Raw genomic sequence first — 18,441 nt, 5'->3', positions numbered from 1 at the left:
AAAAATGGTAAAAAAAAGGGAAGTGATATGTCTTTACTCACTAACTCACCTTGTCTTTACTTTTCTAACTCACCTTAGCCTAATAAAGAGGCTACTAATCTAGCACTAGCAAGTTTTAATAACTACACTAACTCACCTTGTCTTTACTTTTAAAATGTCACTTTCTTTTTGCACTCTTTCACAAGTTATGTGGCGCGAAAGTCGTAGAACCAAATGCCACTGCACTCCATTTTACTCACACGTCTCCCTTTCTGAACCTCCTCTACCTCCATCTCTGATTCCAACATTCCTCCTTTCATCGGAATAAAAAAAAATCTAGGGCAAAACAAGGGCAAAAGAAAAGAAAAACGAGGATTATACGATTCCCCATCATTCAGCCATGAATATCTTCCGATTTGCAGGCGACATGACTCATTTAGTGAGCGTTTTAGTTCTTCTCCTCAAAATCTACGCAACTAAATCCTGTGCAGGTACTTGAATTTCACAATTCTCTAATTAGGGTTTCGTTAGGGTTTCTTTTGAGTTTATCTATGGTTTGATTCGATTTTCTCCGCCCAATTTTCGCTATGTTTTTTGGTGCTAGGGATTTCGCTCAAGACACAAGAGCTCTACGCGCTGGTTTTTATAACTCGGTATTTGGATCTCTTCTCTGATTTTATCTCCCTTTACAATACGGTGATGAAGGTAGTGTTTATAGGGAGCTCGATTTTGATCGTGTGGTGTATGAGGATGCATCCGGTTATTCGTCGATCGAACGATAGAGATCAGGACACGTTTCGGCACTATTTTCTTGTGGTGGGAAGTTTTTTCCTTGCGCTTCTCATCCACGACAGTTCTACCTTCCTAGAGGTGATTTTATCAGTTTGATTTTCTTTTAGGGTTTTACTTAGGGCAATTGTTAAGGTGCATTGGAAAAGTAATTTATACTTGTTTTGATATTGTTTGGAGACTTTTACAATTGTTTTGAGACTCTCTTTTTTATCAAAATAAGTGTAAAATTACTTTTCCAATGCACCTTAACGACTCGTTAGCAAAACGCTTTCTTTTAAACCAACCTTTTGATATATTTTATTTGGAAATCTCATTGAATTTTGAATGTCAACTTGTAAAATACATAAAATGGGAAAGTTATGATTTGTTACTTCTGATGAAACAAGGAACCAAGGATTGGAAAAAAAAAATGAACACTACTTTGGCACTTCTGATAAAACAAGGAACCAAGGATAAAAAAAATGGATAAGTTATGATTTGTTACTTCTTTTTGTTTATTTTTATTTGGAACATTCACTGTATTTTGATGAATGTCAACTGCTTATGTTTGCATCCACTACTTTGGCACTTCAATTTCCAGTAGTATAGCTGTTGTTTATACCCTTGTCTTTTTCTTCTATGGTAGGTAAGGTGGGTTTGGGAGGACCCATTTCAATTTATTAATGAAAATAAATAATCAATTAATCATTAAATCTTTGTGTTTTCTTTGCCTAGGTAAGCTGGGTTTTGTCCGACCCATTTCTTTTTTTTAATGAAAAGGAATAATAAATTCATCATTACATCCTCATGTTTTTTTTCTATCACAACCATGTTCAACAGGCAATTTAAAATCACCAGGAAAGAGACTAGGATCAACACTAGAAGAATAATAAAGAGAAGCTTGCTTACATAGTCGAAGCTGAAGTCACCTGTCTCCATATGGATGATTCTCTATGAATAACATTTCGTATTTTCCTTTGAACATTTTGAAATCAAACATAACTAAGGACTGCAATTCGGGTTGATTTTTGGGAATGCGGCTTGAGCTTTTCCCTTAAAATCTGGTTTGGTTTGGGTTGATTCCAATTCATTATTTTTACCGAAAGCGCTGTTGAATACCTTGGCTGAGCCATTTGTATGGTATACAAGCTGTTAAATAGAAAAGATAGCTCTTTCTCACACTCTCCTGTTGTCTCCGGTCTCTAACATCACTTTGTTAACCCCGGTCCCAATTTAGGATTTTTAATGCAATTCCTGTTTAAGGTTGTATGACATAAATCAAGTAACCAACTAGAACTACTAGATTCAAACAAAAGGATTTTTTTTTGAAGCGTGAATCGATGGATCCAAGTTGAATTCACAATTTTTTTGAATTTTTTGTTCGAGGTAAACTCGCTATTTCTTCCTCTTTTTCTCTCTTTCTCTCTCCCCCTTTTATGGATTACTTGTAGTACACTAAAACATGCACGATTTGTTGGATATGCATGTTTGCGACATGATTTGAGGGGATTTAGATGTTATTTAAGAAGATCTTGTTGTTATGTCTATTCTTTTATTTATTTTTTCTTTTCATAATATTTCATTTTCTCTTCCTCTTTTATGGATTAGTTGTGATACATACAAAACATACATGATTTGTTGGATATTCTTTTTTGAAACAAGATTTGGGAAAATTTCGGTGTTACGTTCTTTTCTTCTTTTTTTAAAAAAAGGTAACAGGTTGTATTGAAAAAATAAAGATTACAAGTGCCTGCCAACTTGGCAAGGCCCAGAATAAAATGAAGATTACAAGTGCACGTCAACGGGCAAGGGACGGCCCGGAATACCAAAGTGGCCTAGTGGAACCCGACTTGGAAAGGCGGTTGACCAATTTTTTTGCACTTCTAGGGATATGAGAAAAGAAAATTCTCTCCCGGTAATCAAGTTGTTTATGTTTTCAGTGTACTTACCCAATTTCCAGAGACCTCCCTCTTTGCCCTTTACCCAGGAGATAACATTGGAAGAGTCACTTTCGAAAAATAAAGTCCTTCCTACAAGGTTGGTGAAAGTGTACAACCCCATATGTCTCGCCCGTATCTCTGCCTCCATCGAGTGCACTGGTATCAGACACATGATGGGTATTGCTTTTCCAGTTTTCCTTAACACAATCGTCCAACGAAAAACTTGAATGCGTGGGGGGGTGTTCAATCTTCAAACCAACCGCCATGGATAGGTAGCTGCTCAAGGGTGGCTAAGGAATGTCATTCAAAAGAAAGGAGAGGGTGGACCAAGGAATCTGTACATTGATTTGACTGAGAAAATTCCCCTATTGTTGGGGCTCCATATTCCATGATCCAGTTGCACCTGCGAAATGTCCCCCCCCAAAAAAAAGAAAAAGAGAACACACGCTGACACACACACAAATCCATTTGTAGCATTCAAAAACATTGACATTCTAATATCAATCAATCCCATGGAGGCTCAAAAAGGTATGCGACAAAGGACTCTCACCAAAATAAGGTAAATGGACTTCCATATTTCCTAGCCTTGACAGCCTAATCTACCAATACTTCACCCTGGTGGATGAGACTACCATGTCAGCTTTGGTGGTGGAAGGGGACTCCATCAATGTCATTAGGTGGCTACTAGGGAGCCACCCCTCCCCGTGGAGGTTTTCGCATCTGATGGACAAGATCCAGGATCAAGTAGGGTTTCACCCCCTCTCCTTTTGTCATGTCAAAAGGTCGGCTAATAGTGAGGCAGATGCTCGTGTCCGAGTGAGGGTGAGTATATCCTGCTCGGAGGTTTTTTTATCATATTTTCTCCGTTTAGTATAATCCTTTTACCATTCAAAAAACAAGGTCCTCGACTTCTCCGCTTTTGTGGACAACACAGCGGTTTGGAATTTGATTTTTCTTCTTTTAGACGATTGGAGAGGATTAATACACATCTCAACTTTATAAAATCTTTGAATTTAGGGACATTTGCTTCTTCTTTTTTTGTGTAAAATGAGAAGCAATATTTATCTCTTCCTTTAGAATTATGTTTTTCACTGGTTCTATATTTTCATCATCATTGATTTCTGGCATACATAGAAAGGAGCATGCCATGTTTTTTTTATTTATAGGTAAAGGGGCATACTATGTTGCAGACAAGTTTCTTGATTTTGGTGTTTCCATTGTCACCACTGATGATGCTATTCTTGGAGATTTCATCTGGGATGCTACTCTTTGAGATTGCTCTTCTATGTAGATCAGTGTTTATGGGAAATTGAATTTTTTTTCCTGAATCCCTCAATTTAAATCAATTCGTTACCTTGACTATGAAAAAGATATCTGGTAAAAAATATTATTCCTTAACCCTTTAGGAGACGGGGAACCATTTTATGAGAATTAATATTATTTTCTTGTCTTTTCATTAAGTACTTGGATTTACAAGAGAATGTGAAACTCATTTGTGGTTGTTGTAATTCATTCTCTTGCAGATCTTTTGGGCATTTTCTATATACCTGGAGGCAGTGGCAATTCTTCCCCAGTTAGTTTTGCTGCAAAGAAGCGGAAATGTGGACAATCTAACCGGACAATATGTTTTCTTTCTTGGGTATGATATGTCCTATCCTGTCTCACTCTACCAACTTGATAATTAGTTTCAGTATCTATGTTCCTTGTAGGGAGAAATGATGTGGGCAGACAAGGATGAGATGTTAGAGTCATTTTGTCCCACTCCTTAAAATGGAGATGCACTGCGAGTGTTACTTGGCATCCTAACATCCAATATTATGACTGTAATGAAGCTCGAGCTTCATCAATTAATTTCTGGAGTCTTTTAGATTGCAGTAACCTGGTTCAATGATCTCAATACACATGCGGAGCTGAAGTAACCCATGCATTACGCCCAGGAAAAGCTCGAACGATCTTCAATAAATGGGTACCTGTACCTGAAACCGACACAGATGGGTAGATAGAGAATACCTAGGGGGCATGAGACAACTCTCTCCAAGGAACTCAGCAAAATATACGCATGCTTGTCCACATGTAACAAATGGAAATTTGTGGACTCTCACCAATATGTGGGGTTAGGTCTTGCTGGTTTAGTTTTTGAAATATTTGCATTCACTTGGTTTGCTCTGGTTAATATTTTATACTATAGTTTGTTAATCTAAAAAGAACTTCATGACTATTATATTTTTCTGTGTTATGCCACATTAAGTGGCCCATGTGGCATGCGTAGCATTGAGAGAATGTGATTGTAAAATATAGTTCTTACAATTTGGGGAAAGCATCGTTGCTAGTGACAACAAAGAGATGGGTCTGGTGGAGGTGAACAATGATGAAGAGATTGAGATGAAGAAGCATAAGAAATTTGGCCACCTAGTGTTGGTGTGGGAAATGGTGAGATGATGACAATGCTTTGGATTTTGATCGCAATGGTAATGGTGGGGATGGGACTTTCCTAGATATGATGATAGGGGACCCCCACGGCTACAAGTTTTCTTGGTGATACAAAATTCTTTAGAGGATTATGTTGCAATCTTGTGAGGCTTACGGAACTAAAAAATAGTAGAAAGGGGCTTACAAGAGTAATTTGTGCCCATCAGATGAAGGAATGATTTAAGATGGGGAGGAATCGGTTATTGAAGCCTTCTCTGATCGATTGGGTTTACGAGGTCTGATGAAATGAAAGTCCGATTTTTACTTGAGGGGCTTTCTAATCTTTATTGTGACACATGCTGTAGTCTTAGGGTTGAAGTTGATTTGTCTAAGTGTAATCACGGAAGACCTTGGGCCCTTGGAGATTAGCCAACTTCATATCAGAAATTCTTAAATTGACTAGAGAGCTATCACCATCCTTTTCTCATATTATTGCACAGAGCTAATGACATGACATATAGTCTTGCAAGGGAAGCGTTGATAGGGAGGTATTAAGCATTGGTGTAGCCTTTCTAGTTATTGAGAGCATGTTTGTTTGCATTTCATTTTGTGTTTTTATTTTGTCTTTTGGGTTCTCTTTCACAGCTTGACCCGCCATAATATATTTATTGTTTAATATAATTTCTATTAGGTCTAGAGGAAAAAAAGGGTGTCGATGGCAGGTCAATTCTACTCAAGGTTTTAAATTTCGATTTCGGCCGAAATCTCGGTGTTTCCAGAAATTTCGGTCGAAATTTGGTAAAGTAATAAAATAATAAAAATTAAGCTTTTATTTCGCCGAAATTTCCGAAATTTTTAATTTCGGAAATTTCGGTTTCGTACCCCTTCACGTCGGTCGAAATTTAAAACCATGATTCTACTCACAATGATTAATATTTCGTATTGCTGAAAGTGATAAATCTTGGATTTTATGGTTGTCTATGCGTGATACCGGGGTTGATACGTATTTTTTTAATGGTCCGGGTTTTTTTTCTTCGTCTTTCTCAAGTCTTTCAGAAAAAAACCACTGCTTGATCCTCTGATTGACAAATTGACCTTGGCCATCCATTTTGGGCATTTTCCTTTTTGTGGTAAATGCTTTTCTATTTTTTTCTTCCAACGAATATGGTTTTTATTTTTTTATAACCTAAAAAAGAAAGTACATTTAGGCATGAATATTCTAGATCAAAGCATCGTGTATCAGAGGTGTATCGGAGATACATATTGTGTATTGGCAATATTTATCAGATTTTGAGGTGTTTCATACAACTTGGGTACCTGAAAGGCTGAAACAAAATACCTTGCTCACAATACTACCATGGTGACATTACTTTCTGCATGCTTTTTACACTTGTCACATTCACCATTATAGACAACTGCTTTCTTTTCTTTCTTTCGTTTTTTTTAATGGTGACAGACAACTGCTTTTTGTTCCATTTTTGTCATTTCTGATTAGTATTCTATTTATTCTTGTACTACGCTGTGCTTTCCCAGTTATTGTTTGTGCTTCATGCACCCTTTTAAGTAAATTGTGATTACTCGGTAGTCTTATGACATTTGTGGCTTTTCTGAGATACATGATTCTTGTCAAATTGCAAGTAGTTACTGATGATGTATATGAAGTCTCAAATCCAAAAACGTCTAGTACAATCGGTAGATATTAGTAATAGTGTAGTATTATACACCTTTATGTTTAATTCATAGTTTTAAAACTCCCCCGCGTCGACTCCCTTTTACCTTGGCCCCATTCCGTGTTTTGTCCTACAAAGACAATAAAAACTACTTTGACTTTTCTGAGTCATGGTCGTGTCAACCAAGTACTCAGCCGTGTCAGCCAAGTACTCAACCGCATCGTGCCAGTCGACTAGGATTTTCTTCGGCCGCTTTATGACCGCATCCACATTTTGTTATTTACTTCAATAGATAGTTGTATTTTCCATTTCAACCGGAGGCATGGTGTAGGGTATCTAGATAGGCTTGGGTTTGGCTTATTGGTCTTGTCCCTCCCAAGGATTCTATTTATGACTTGTACATTTCCTCATGAGAATTCATTACTGGGGATGGGTTTGTTTGGTATTATATTTATCAACTTATTGCTTGAAGGTTGATTCATTTCTGATATTACATCTTGTATGATCCTCCCTTTTGACAGCTCGGCTGCATGCAGTCACATTGATCCTCCAATTGACAATTTTCTAGGGGCATAACATTACACCTAAACTTTAAACTATTTATATCTTGTTTCAAATATCTTATCAAGAATTACAATTGTTACTTCTACATCTTTTTCAAGATTCAATCATTTCAAGGGTTCATTAAGTAGTCCAAAATTCAGTGACTGAGAATAGTGATGAAATTACAGTTTTGATTGTTCTAATATCTACTTTCAATGTTAGATGTCCTTTTCCTTTGGAAGAGATTACTATTTACAATGGTTACAACGAAGGGCTATAATCAGATGTTAATGAAGAGTTGAGAGTTGAGAGCAGTGGCAACGAGTTACATGGTTGTAATATTTTGGAAGTCCTGGCAAAGATACAGCCTGATTTCATTCAAATTGATCAACAAGGAACCCCAAGTTCTGCAACTATGTTTTCTAGAAATGCAATCTACTTAAATGAATTACTTGTGTCATAAATTCCAGTCCTTGTTTTGTCTTGCAGAGCTTACCGTGGATTCTACCTCCTCAATTGGATTTATCGCTATTTCACAGAGAAGCATTATAGTCGATGGATATGTAAGTTAATAGATATTGAGTGTTAGCCCTGTTGATGGAACTGATCCATGTTTACGGATGTTCTCTAATTCTTACGTTTATGTTGCAGCTTGGGTATCAGGTTTGGTCCAGACTGCTCTCTATGCCGATTTCTTCTACTACTATTTTAGAAGGTAAAGGCCTAGTTTCTATTGTCTGATGTATTTCTTAAAATCCTGGAATTTATCTAGGGACCCTTAAATTTTATTGGTAAGAAAAGAAATACAAGGGGGACACCCTTCCTTACATCGAAACCCAAACAATACTTAAATTCAATTGTTTGATGTTTATTGTGGCATTTAAGGTGAGTCTCATTCCACCTGGTTGGTGTTTTGCAGCTGGAAAAATAACGAAAAGCTTCACCTACCGGCTTGAGGCTATCAGCACGTCTGCTTTACAGATGCTGTAGATACACATCTGATCCGCTGATTTTTTTGCTAACGGGTAGGATTTACAGATGAAGCAACTGACTTGTGAAGTTGGGACAGATTTCCCAGTTTTGAATTACACCCTCAGCTTGTTTCTTGATGTCCAACACCATGTTCATCTTAGGAACTACCAGCTTTTAGCATGAAAAAAAGCTGCATGAAAAAGGCCAAAATTGAAATTTGGCTAGCTCATATAATCAATGTTGTGTGAATATGGTAATTGGGATAGATATGTTTGTAGGTGTTTTCCCATAAAATTGTTTCATTTCCCACTCTGAACCTGCTCATTTTTTTGTCATTTGAGCCTTTTCTTTTGGCCATAGTTGGGCAAATGGAAATTCCTATCGCTCTGGGGCATGGTTACTAAGTTCTCCGAATAATTGAAAAGTTCTTGGAATAATATCGGATTTTTTTATTCGACTAGAACTTGCAAGTAAATTACGTTTAAGGTTTATGGCCCTGTTCGTTTTGAATTTTGAATCCAAAACTGATTATTGGACTCAAAATTAAGACCCTCTTTGTTTTGGATTTCGATTCCAAAACTGATTATTAGATTCAAAATTACAAGCTTTATTTAGAAGGACCTCCAATTTATGATGACATCTCTCTAGGTAATCCATAACCATATGGTACATATCATTTCCCTTTTAATAGTGGAAAGGAAAGTTTTCCGGAGGAAAAACTTTTCCGCTAGAAATGTTTTTCCTGCAATCCAAACAGGGCCAAAATTCAAACTTTGTGATTATGGTAAGGGACACCTTAAAACTCATCTTTTAATGATTAAAAGAAGTTTCTATCTAAGGATCAAACGGGGCTACAACTAAGCCACAGTAGATTCGGACAGGGCGTGCTATATTACTCTAAAACAGAGAAATATGTAGAAAAAAAATTGCCTGCACTTTGATCTCCAGTTATCTATATATGATTGTTCATATTAGTTCTGATCAAGCATGCCAGTGATCATGATAGACAAAATTTTCAGAATAAATACCCTTTTGAACACTAACCCTATGGTTTAAAATTGGAGCCTGTTCGTCAACACCGATCGGTGTTCTGAAACTTGAAATGGAGTTAGAGCACCAAAGACTTAAGCTTTTTGCTCATACGAACGATAGAATCATAGAACTAAAGCTTATAAATTACACAGAATTGTCTAGGTCTTGAGCAAATCCACCTCTCAAATCAAAAAATAGCTGTTCAAACAAGAGAGGTTACCGCGAGAAAGATATATGGTGCAATGACGCCACAATTAGTAGCGGAAAACATCATCCTTTCCAACCTTGTTCCTGATGTTATAATGATCAAACTTAGGATCACTGTAGTCCACTGACCTGATCTCAACTGGCTTTGGTTCTGCCCCTATGGCTCCAAAAACAACCTCACCATTTTTATCACGGTGACGGTGCCTGGTTCGATCTTTCTGGCTCTTTGAACTGAGCTGGCTGTACTGAGCGGCCTCGGACGATCCATGGTGTTCTTTTAAGTCATGTCTCTTTGAAGACCTATGCTTACCAGAAAGGGATGGATCTTTGTGTGAAGCTGACTTACTCTTTTGAAGCTTTTGTTGAGTGAAACCATTACTTGCAGTGGGAGCATTTAGAGTTTCAGAAAGAGGCGGACGGATTCTCTGTTTTTGAACTGATTGGGGTTCTGCCTTATCCTCGGGCATTATGAGAGTGTCCTTTATTGGAGTGAGACCTTTGTTGGACTTTCTAGGTCTGAGACTGAGAGGGATGAAGTAGAGAAGGATGTTACCCAGTGCTTCAAATGCGAGTTTAAGTAAATCGGCGATGAGTCTCCCGAAAGATGGCCATCCAGCATCGGGGTTGTCGCCAAGGCTCTCCACAATAGTAGGCTTCTCTGCAGTGGGTTGGTCTTGATATCCACCCTCTGAGTCCTCTCTCTGCAATGTAGTGGACACCCAGATTGATAGTTTAACATTACAAAACTAAGTAAATCAATTGGGAAATCTAAAGGGAAATGATGCAATTAAACACTTTGTTTCCCTTCTATAAGTAATCTGATACTGTGCATGATTACACATGGGGCACACGTACAAGATCTGGACTGTTCATCATGCCACGCCATGGATGAACTAAGTCAACCAACAGCCCAAATATTGCAACAGTAGGATCAATCTGTATGGTTGAAGCTTGTTGAATGAAGAAATCTGACAGCTGGTAATTTCTTTTAACTGTCCGTACGCAACCCATCAGAACCTCTCTGGTTGGACAGTAAGAAACGTGCCACTGGTGCAATATTTGGGCCATGGCCCACCCATGGCTGAGCCGGCTGGATGAATGGTCCAGATCTTGTAAGAGTGTGCAATGTATGACACTGGATTTGGTTGAATGGAGAAGATTTAATTTGGGACAATGATACTCCCATTGTTGAAAGTGAGATGGGGTCCTCTGAAATGATGTGTTCCCCTGTTTTGATGGTCTGTATCCTATCACTGGCACAAAACTATCTTCTTATTGAGATACTAAATATACACCTGCACTTCCCAAGACTGCTGAAAAGGGCTTTCGAGGTTCTAAATTAAGACGATTAACCAAACTATGTGTTCAATATCCACTGTAAACCAGTTCCTATTTTTCCGAGGTTCTAAATTAAGACGATTAACCAAAAAATGTGTTCAATATCCATTGTAAACCAGTTCCTTTCAAATAAAGGAGCTGAATTGGACCAGGTCCTGGCTGAAATTAGAAAAAAGATATATTATAAAATAAGTACAAGGTATGTAAGGTACCGTCTTTGAGAACGAGGAAGGTCCAAATCCCTGCTGAAGTACACAAGTAGCATATCCCACCAATACTGCACCCACAACCATAATAATGTCTGCTAGCAAAATCCCAATTAAAGTGTTAGTTATGCGTGAACATGTGGCATACAACAAAAGTGCTCTTTTCAGTATCTAGATCAAAATTTATGTGACCAATTATATTTCCATTTAGTTGGTGGTGAAACCAACATAGTAAAGTTTTTTTTTTTTTTGAAAGATAACAATGAAACCAACATAGTAAAGTAATATGACTGATATTACTAAGAGCAGTAACGACAAAACACATAAAAAAGATTATCCCAAACCATTATCAATAACAACCCTAGAACCGAAGACCTTAGGAATCTATTCAATTGTCTGACAAAAATGATGTGTGCAGCTATTCTTACCTACAGTTTTAGTTCTAGATCAGAAATTTGATGAGAAATATGCAACCCGAGGACATTTATAGCAAATTCAGACAGAAATAGTTCTGTATCCTTTTGTAACTTTTTTTAATGACAATTCTTTTCGTAATTTCAACACTTTGATTTGCTTCCCAACTTCATCCCTCAAGCACCCTTTCAAGAAACACTTCACTTTTCTCCTCTGGATTTGGTGCCATCTGTGCTAAGCATGGTTTTAAATTTCGGTTTCGGATTACATTTCGGTCTTGGCCGAAATCCGGTAATAAAAAAATTTATTATTTAATTATTTACCAAATTTTGGCCGAAATTACCAAAATTTCGGCTTCGGTAATTTAGGTAGAAATTTTGAAATATTTCTATATTTAAAAAAAAAAATCAATTTCTCAAAATTTAGGCCAAAATTTCCGAAATTTGGTAAAACCCGATATTTCGGATTTCGCCAAATTTCGGTTTCAGTCTCAACCGAAATCCGAAATTTAAAACCATGGTCCTAAGTTTTGTCACTCCTTTTGAAGGAAGATAGCCATTTGAAAACTTCATCTTGGCCCTACAGGTGGAGCCATCTGTTTTTCTTTTTTTAGGTTGTTGATGTTGTACCATTTTCCAGACCACTTCCATCCCACTGATTTGTGCTTTTAAATCTACTACTTGCCTTCTACTTCAACTCATTTAATTTATATTGGTCCATCTCTCACTCTATAATTGTTATCAAACAACTTGAGTCTAATAATTCTGATCTAGAAATCCACTATAACATCCTTAGTAAATGTATCCCTGCCTAAGAACACCAGCGCTTGGCTATCCTCAACAAGGAAAGCCTTTGGGGTTTCTATTTGCATTCTACTGAAAATCGTGTTAGAAATAAATCATACTCTGCACACTCAGGGGTCTAACGTCACCTGTGAGAACTCCACAAGTCTGGGGGATAGTGTTACAGTGAGGAATTATTCTTATAAGAACCATATGTTGTAGTGGTATCCATGGGCTGGAGGTAATCATGTTTTCACAAAAAAAAAAAAAAAAAGCTTAAATTACATCGATCATGATCACAAGGTAAATTTTGGATCGAATTAGCTTGCGGGCCTGATCCATTGACACCCAAATTTGTTTAGGATTTGGACATAAATTGTCTGTAGAAGGGACACAAAGTACAAGGAAGAGAGAAAACGAGAGCTCAACTGATAAAGGCAAAAGGGAATGGTAAGATGTGGGACCCGGTTTAAAGATTAAAAGGACTTAAGTGAGTTACTAACCGCACTCTTCTTGAGTTGGGCTTAAGCAAAAAGAAAGAAGAGAAAGGACAAAAAAAGGGAGTGCTAAAATTTTTGTGGGGCTGGTGAAACCCTTAAGAGATGATTTTTGATGGGTTTAGTAAAAGGAAAAAGGAAGTGATTGAGAAAAATAGGAGGAATGAAGGAGAAGGGAAATGGGAAACTTCCTTTTGGAATGATGAAGAAGAAGGAGGTAAGAGGAAGGGATAAAGCACGAATCTGATTAGAAAAATAAATAGGTTGAAGGATACCAGAAGTCGAAGGAAGAACTGTCCCTGGATCTTGATCTTCCGCACTGATACAATGAATCAAAAGAGAATAGAAAGAGATAAGGAGAGAGAAAACATGTGGAGGGCTAAACTCATTCAACATTGAAAATCAAAACAAGTCATCTGATCGAGTAGATAAGCTTATCTACTCAACCGAGTAGGATCACTCTCTCTCTCTCTCTCTCTCTCTCTCTCTCTCTCTCTCTATATATATATATATATATATATATATATATATATATAGAGAGAGAGAGAGAGAGAACTGTCGGTGCGCTTAAGCGCCCTATCACATGGGGACCCACTTTGTTAGGATGATCCAAAGCATTCATTTGAAAGGCCCTTACATAGATGGGGTGTGTACCAAAAATCAGCTCCATAGGATCATCCTAACCCATCCACTTGTGGAGGTCAAATGGACAGACATTGTTTGTCCACAAATCTGCCCATTTTTGTCCTCCACAAATGGAGGGGTTAGGATGATCCTATGGAACTGATTTTTGGTACACACCCTATCTATGATAGGGCCTTGCAAATGAATGGTTTGGATCACCACAGAAAATGTGGGACCCATGTGATTGGGCGCTTAAGCACACCATAAGTTTGGTGAGCTTAAGCGCACCAACAGTTTCCTCATATATATATATATATATATATATATATATATATATATATATATATAGTTAGGATGATCCTATGGATCTGATTTTTTGTGGACACCCTATCTATGTGAGGGCCTTAAAAATGAATGGTTTGGATCACCCAAATAATGTGGGCCCCCATTGTATTTTAAGCTAGTGTGTAGATAACTTATCTACACAAGTGTGTATGAACCGTTTTCTCATGTGTGTGTGTGTGTGTGTGTGTGTCTGTCTGTCTGTCTATATATATATATATATATATATATATATATATGTGAGGTTACATTAGAATGACCAAAATGCCCTATCACTAAAACGATCACTTTTAATATCATCATGTAAATGAGTAAAATTGTTAGTTGCTTTGAGGCCATGTTTTTAACTTAGAGTGGAATATGTCGCAATGCTCAACGTCTAGCAAATTAGCAGGGTTGAAAGTGTAATTGAAAGAATAACTGTTGTAACTTCTCATTGACATGTTTTGGTCATCATGGCAAACACATTTTACAACATTGGCAGGCAATGCCAATAAGTGTTTTAAAATGCGGCCAAAGAAAATCCTAGTCGACTTGGCAAAACGCGGTTAAGTACTTAGTTGATGCGGCTGAGTACTCGGTCGGCACGGTCATAGCTTGGGGGAGTCTGAGTTTTGATTGCCATTGTAGAACAAAACGCGGACTTGAACAAGAATGTGGCCAAGGTAAAGGGGAGTTGACTCGGGGAGTCCACGATGACGCGAGGGAGTTTTGAAACTATGCTTCCAATAAAAGAGGATTGGAGGAGTCAAGAAAGATGTGGGGTCCCTCTAATAACTCATCTGCCTCTTCCTCATTAATGGATCCTGCCAAAATAACCTTTGAGTCATGACGATTTTTTTTTAATGGCTTTTAGACTTGACTATTATCCTGAATTAGCCAATAAATACCCAATGGACCTAAGGTGCCTGAACTTGAGGGCGAGTACAAAAGACACAAGGACTTGTAAGGGGATCTTAGTCATTCATGTATTATAACTCATATTAGAATTGTATTGTTAAATGGGCTTTTGCTCTGTCATATTTGCACTATAATTCCATTGATAAAAAGGGTCAGACCCAAGAGATTGACATGTCTGTGCTGCATAATTTTGAACTTCAGAAGCACTCTAGATCACTAGATCATCCATGATACAGATATTAATACATTTTTGATAAGGCGGTCCCATATTATAAGTGCAACAACTGAGAATTACAGCAGAACGAAGTCACGTGAAAACAATGCCTACAAAATAAAGTTAATGGAAATATAAAATATCTGACAAAAAACTACACATAAACACGGGATGATTAATAAATTATTTCTACTATCACACTAATCATAGTTTCGTTTCAGAAAAAAAAAAATCATATAGATGAGGCAGAAAGTAGGTTTCAGGTTCAAACCTGAGGCAGAAATTGAGCTATTCTGGTTATCACAATCGTCTTGGTGAAGAGAAATTTGGCGGATAGCAGCATTGCCTCTATCAATTACCAATAAAGAACAGGCACGACCATTGTATACCACATCAAAATCACTGGAAAATTTCGCATCCTCACTAGGTCCATCTCTGTACCCAGCAACATTTGATTTCCCTCCAGCAACCGTCGTTACACCTGCAAAAAATCTTGACCACTTTAAATAAATATTTTTCAATATGTAAGAATACACAACTAAAATTCTCAATTCTTCCATTTCTAGGATTTCACAGGCTTAGTCCAAGTGCAGCACCTCCTTCTCCAATCTTTCTAATAGCCAAATTCAAGGTATCCGCAACATATACATTCCCTTTATCATCCACAGTAACGCCATTTGGATGATTAAAACGAGCATCACTGGGTTTCCCATCTACATGCCCCGAGTAACCCTGAAATGAACCGGCAGCTAATCTTGCTCTGCTGTCTGCAATTCCCTTCAGTTAGTCCATTGTAATATACCAAATCATCAAACTTGAGGAAGGACAAAACTTGATCATAGAATTCCAAAGTACTTAATGTAGACAATAAAATGTGTTTTGAACATATTCAAATGACAATAATCATAATATTATGGACAATGACAATAATTATAATGTCATGAACACGATTATGCATTCAAATGCAAAAAAAAAAAAGCTAGTCCGATACAAAATGTAAAGCATGGGAAGAAAAGAAGTAAATTAAAAATGCTCATCAATATCAAAAAACACAGATGGTCCGGCAGGCATTGGAGGAGTCCTTAGGGACGCATGTGGTGAGGTTATTTGGGTCTTTGCTGGCTCAATTGGGGTCTCGGATGCAAGTGAGGTGGAGGTTCGTGCTGCCTTTTAGGGAATAAAAAACTTGGTCAGAGACTCCTTGGATTGGGTGATCGTGGAGGGAGACTCCTTCAATGTCATCCATTGGCTCCGAGGTTCACTCGTCCCGCCCTGGAGATTCGCACAGTTTTTTATTTTATTTTTTCCTTTTGAATGGTTCGCACAGTGTTTTTAATGAGATTCAGGATACAGTGGATGACTCTTAGATAGCATTTATCCATATCAGGAGGTCTGCTAATTCAGTGGCGGACAGATTAGCGAGATTGAGTGTCCATAAGGGAGGGTTTCAAGATGTTTGACTACCTTCTCCCTTTAGCTTTTTTTGTTCTTTTGCCATTTTATGTTTTATGTATGGTTGCCTATGTATTTCTCTTGGGTTGGCCATCTCGGTCTTCCTTTTTTAATGAAAATCGCCACCATTAAAAAAAAATATCAAAAAACACGGGCAGGATTATTGAGAAGCAATGCAAACAAACGAACTACAAAAAGAACAACTGAAAGATGAAATATACGCCAAATAACTTAGTTAAAATTGTTCATTAAAAATATAAAAGCAAACATACTAATGCCGACCATCAACACAGAAAAATTCCCTCCAAATACAGATTATAATTCTAACGAGAAGAATATAGATATGAACTAAAGATAACAAATGACACACAACCTCAACCACCACAATAAAAGGCAGCACTAATTATTCAGAATCAGAAGACAGACATAAATTGCGAATAAGCATGAACATGAAAACAAACCCGAATACCAAAAATACAATCTCGAATTTTCAGAGAAAATAAACTATGTAGAAGTAAAAAGGGTAAGGAGCATACATTGAGACAGTGGTGGAGTTATACGAACAATGTTACTATTCACAGAATCGACAGCAAAAAGTTCTCCATCAGGAGAAACACGGATCGAATGTGGCTGGATTCCAAGCTTATTTCCTTCCACAAGAGTCTCAACAAAATACCCACTTTCAAACTGAAGAACATTTCCATCTGTGAAACAAAACAAAGTTTGGATTGCAGGAATTTTCTGGAAAAGTTAGAAAAGGAAAAAAATTGCAAAATTTCCAACTTTTTTGACACAAAAAGAAAGATAATTTGAACCAACCCTATTAATTTTTACTTAGAGGGGTCTTCAATTTATGATAATATCCCTCTAAATTAACCATGGTCATATCATTTAAATCATGAAACGAAAAAAAAAAAAAAATCTGTTACCCATTTTTCAAATCCAAACAGGGTCTAAAGGAAACTTCATTAAGAAGAAAACCCAGAACAATAAAATGGGAAAACAGTTAAAAGAAATGAAGGTTGATTACATTATAAACTGACCTAATTGGGGTGTTTTGGGAGAAGCCCTCGTCCATTTGAGAAAAGAAGACAAGTGTTTTATCAAGGGTCCTGGAAAAAAATAAAGAAAATTAGAGAAACTGGTAGCAAATCACTCAAAATAAATGAAGCAAAGATTGAGTTTTTCTGATTACCTATAGGAGCAGCTTCAGCTTCTAGTTCAAAGAGGAGAGGGATAAAGAGTATCAACAAAAGGAGAAAAATGGGGAATTTTTTCATGTCTCTCTCTCTCTCTATATATATGTTGATCAGATGCTAGCAGAAAATAAGAGTTTGAGAAAATTTCTGGTTGAGAAACAAGAGAATCTCATGAGGCTAAAATGCTCCACTTTGGCTCTGATATTCAGCTACAGTATAAGATCACTTGTTATTCTACTTTTCTATTTCGAAAATTCCCTTTTCATTTTCTTTTGGGCAATGATAAATTCGCACTCCCTTCAGGATAATTCGCTTCACTTTAACCTGAATCGACGTTAAAAACGTTAAAGTCTGCCACATACACTCCTTTAAATAGGTGCGAATTACCCTACAGGGGGTGCGAATTTATTATCACCCTTTCTTTTTTGCTTTCTACGATTTAAATGGAAAGTGTTTTCCGGGGTGAAAGTGGAACTTTCATAGTTTCTCTCCGATAAAATCTAATTTTTCAAGTTTCATGTCTATGCTCGTTTAGTAACCCTCGGACTACCAAAGATGGTAGTACAGTCCCCCGTACAACTTGGCCCCCTTTCCTTTCACGGGCCACCTCCTTAAAAATAGGGGAGTGATAAATCGACTCCCCATGTGTCTTTCTCTCTCCTCTGGGTTAGAGAGAGAAAGAGGAGAGAGATAGACAAATGGGGAGTCGATTTATCATTATGGGGGGTCGATTTATCACTGTCCTAAAAATATTATGACATAAATACAATAGGCGGAAGCCATCGTTCATTTGGTGGGCCACACGTAGTTGGACCCCAAAAATCCTTGCTCTAGGATGATACTGACCCACATATATGTGGAAGTTTCTATGCGGTGCCGTCCATTTTAAACCTCTACAAATCTGAGGGTTAGGACCATCCTAAGGAAAGAGAGTATTGGGGCTCGACCAA

General features: G+C 37.4%; 2 protein-coding genes across 2 annotated transcripts; one reads left to right on the top strand and one right to left on the bottom strand.

Moving 5' to 3' along the window:
* The first annotated feature begins 191 nt into the window (after nt 1-191).
* Nucleotides 192-8,747, top strand: ERD2 (ER lumen protein retaining receptor family protein). Its single transcript, XM_077394992.1, has 6 exons — nt 192-470; nt 584-849; nt 4,214-4,329; nt 7,802-7,875; nt 7,964-8,027; nt 8,232-8,747. The coding sequence occupies exons 1-6, from the start codon at nt 380-382 to the stop codon at nt 8,266-8,268; spliced, it is 648 nt and encodes a 215-aa protein (XP_077251107.1). The 5' UTR covers nt 192-379; the 3' UTR covers nt 8,269-8,747.
* Nucleotides 8,748-9,387: 640 nt separating this feature from the next.
* Nucleotides 9,388-17,715, bottom strand: LOC143890346 (uncharacterized). Its single transcript, XM_077394991.1, has 7 exons — nt 17,488-17,715; nt 17,336-17,404; nt 16,829-16,996; nt 15,437-15,607; nt 15,112-15,321; nt 11,074-11,162; nt 9,388-10,224 (listed from the first exon to the last, which is right to left on the bottom strand). The coding sequence occupies exons 1-7, from the start codon at nt 17,570-17,572 to the stop codon at nt 9,571-9,573; spliced, it is 1,446 nt and encodes a 481-aa protein (XP_077251106.1). The 5' UTR covers nt 17,573-17,715; the 3' UTR covers nt 9,388-9,570.
* Between the last annotated feature and the right edge of the window lie 726 nt (nt 17,716-18,441).

Source organism: Tasmannia lanceolata, unplaced genomic scaffold, assembly GCF_043159265.1.
Source record: "Tasmannia lanceolata isolate RefF3 unplaced genomic scaffold, GAP_Taslan_0.1 ptg000013l, whole genome shotgun sequence".
Lineage (NCBI taxonomy): Eukaryota > Viridiplantae > Streptophyta > Magnoliopsida > Canellales > Winteraceae > Tasmannia > Tasmannia lanceolata.
The sequence above is the reverse complement of the archived record's forward strand: the minus strand, read 5'-3'. Positions and strand labels throughout refer to the sequence as shown.

Coding starts and splice junctions, on each gene's coding strand:
- ERD2 (XM_077394992.1), top strand. CDS start 380: ATGAATATCTTCCGATTTGCAGGCGACATGACTCATTTAGTGAGCGTT. Junction 471..583: donor CGCAACTAAATCCTGTGCAG/GTACTTGAATTT, acceptor TTTTGGTGCTAG/GGATTTCGCTCAAGACACAA. Junction 8,028..8,231: donor TTCTACTACTATTTTAGAAG/GTAAAGGCCTAG, acceptor GGTGTTTTGCAG/CTGGAAAAATAACGAAAAGC.
- LOC143890346 (XM_077394991.1), bottom strand. CDS start 17,572: ATGAAAAAATTCCCCATTTTTCTCCTTTTGTTGATACTCTTTATCCCT. Junction 16,997..17,335: donor TCCCAAAACACCCCAATTAG/GTCAGTTTATAA, acceptor TTTGTTTCACAG/ATGGAAATGTTCTTCAGTTT. Junction 10,225..11,073: donor CTTCCTCGTTCTCAAAGACG/GTACCTTACATA, acceptor ACTACATTGCAG/AGAGAGGACTCAGAGGGTGG.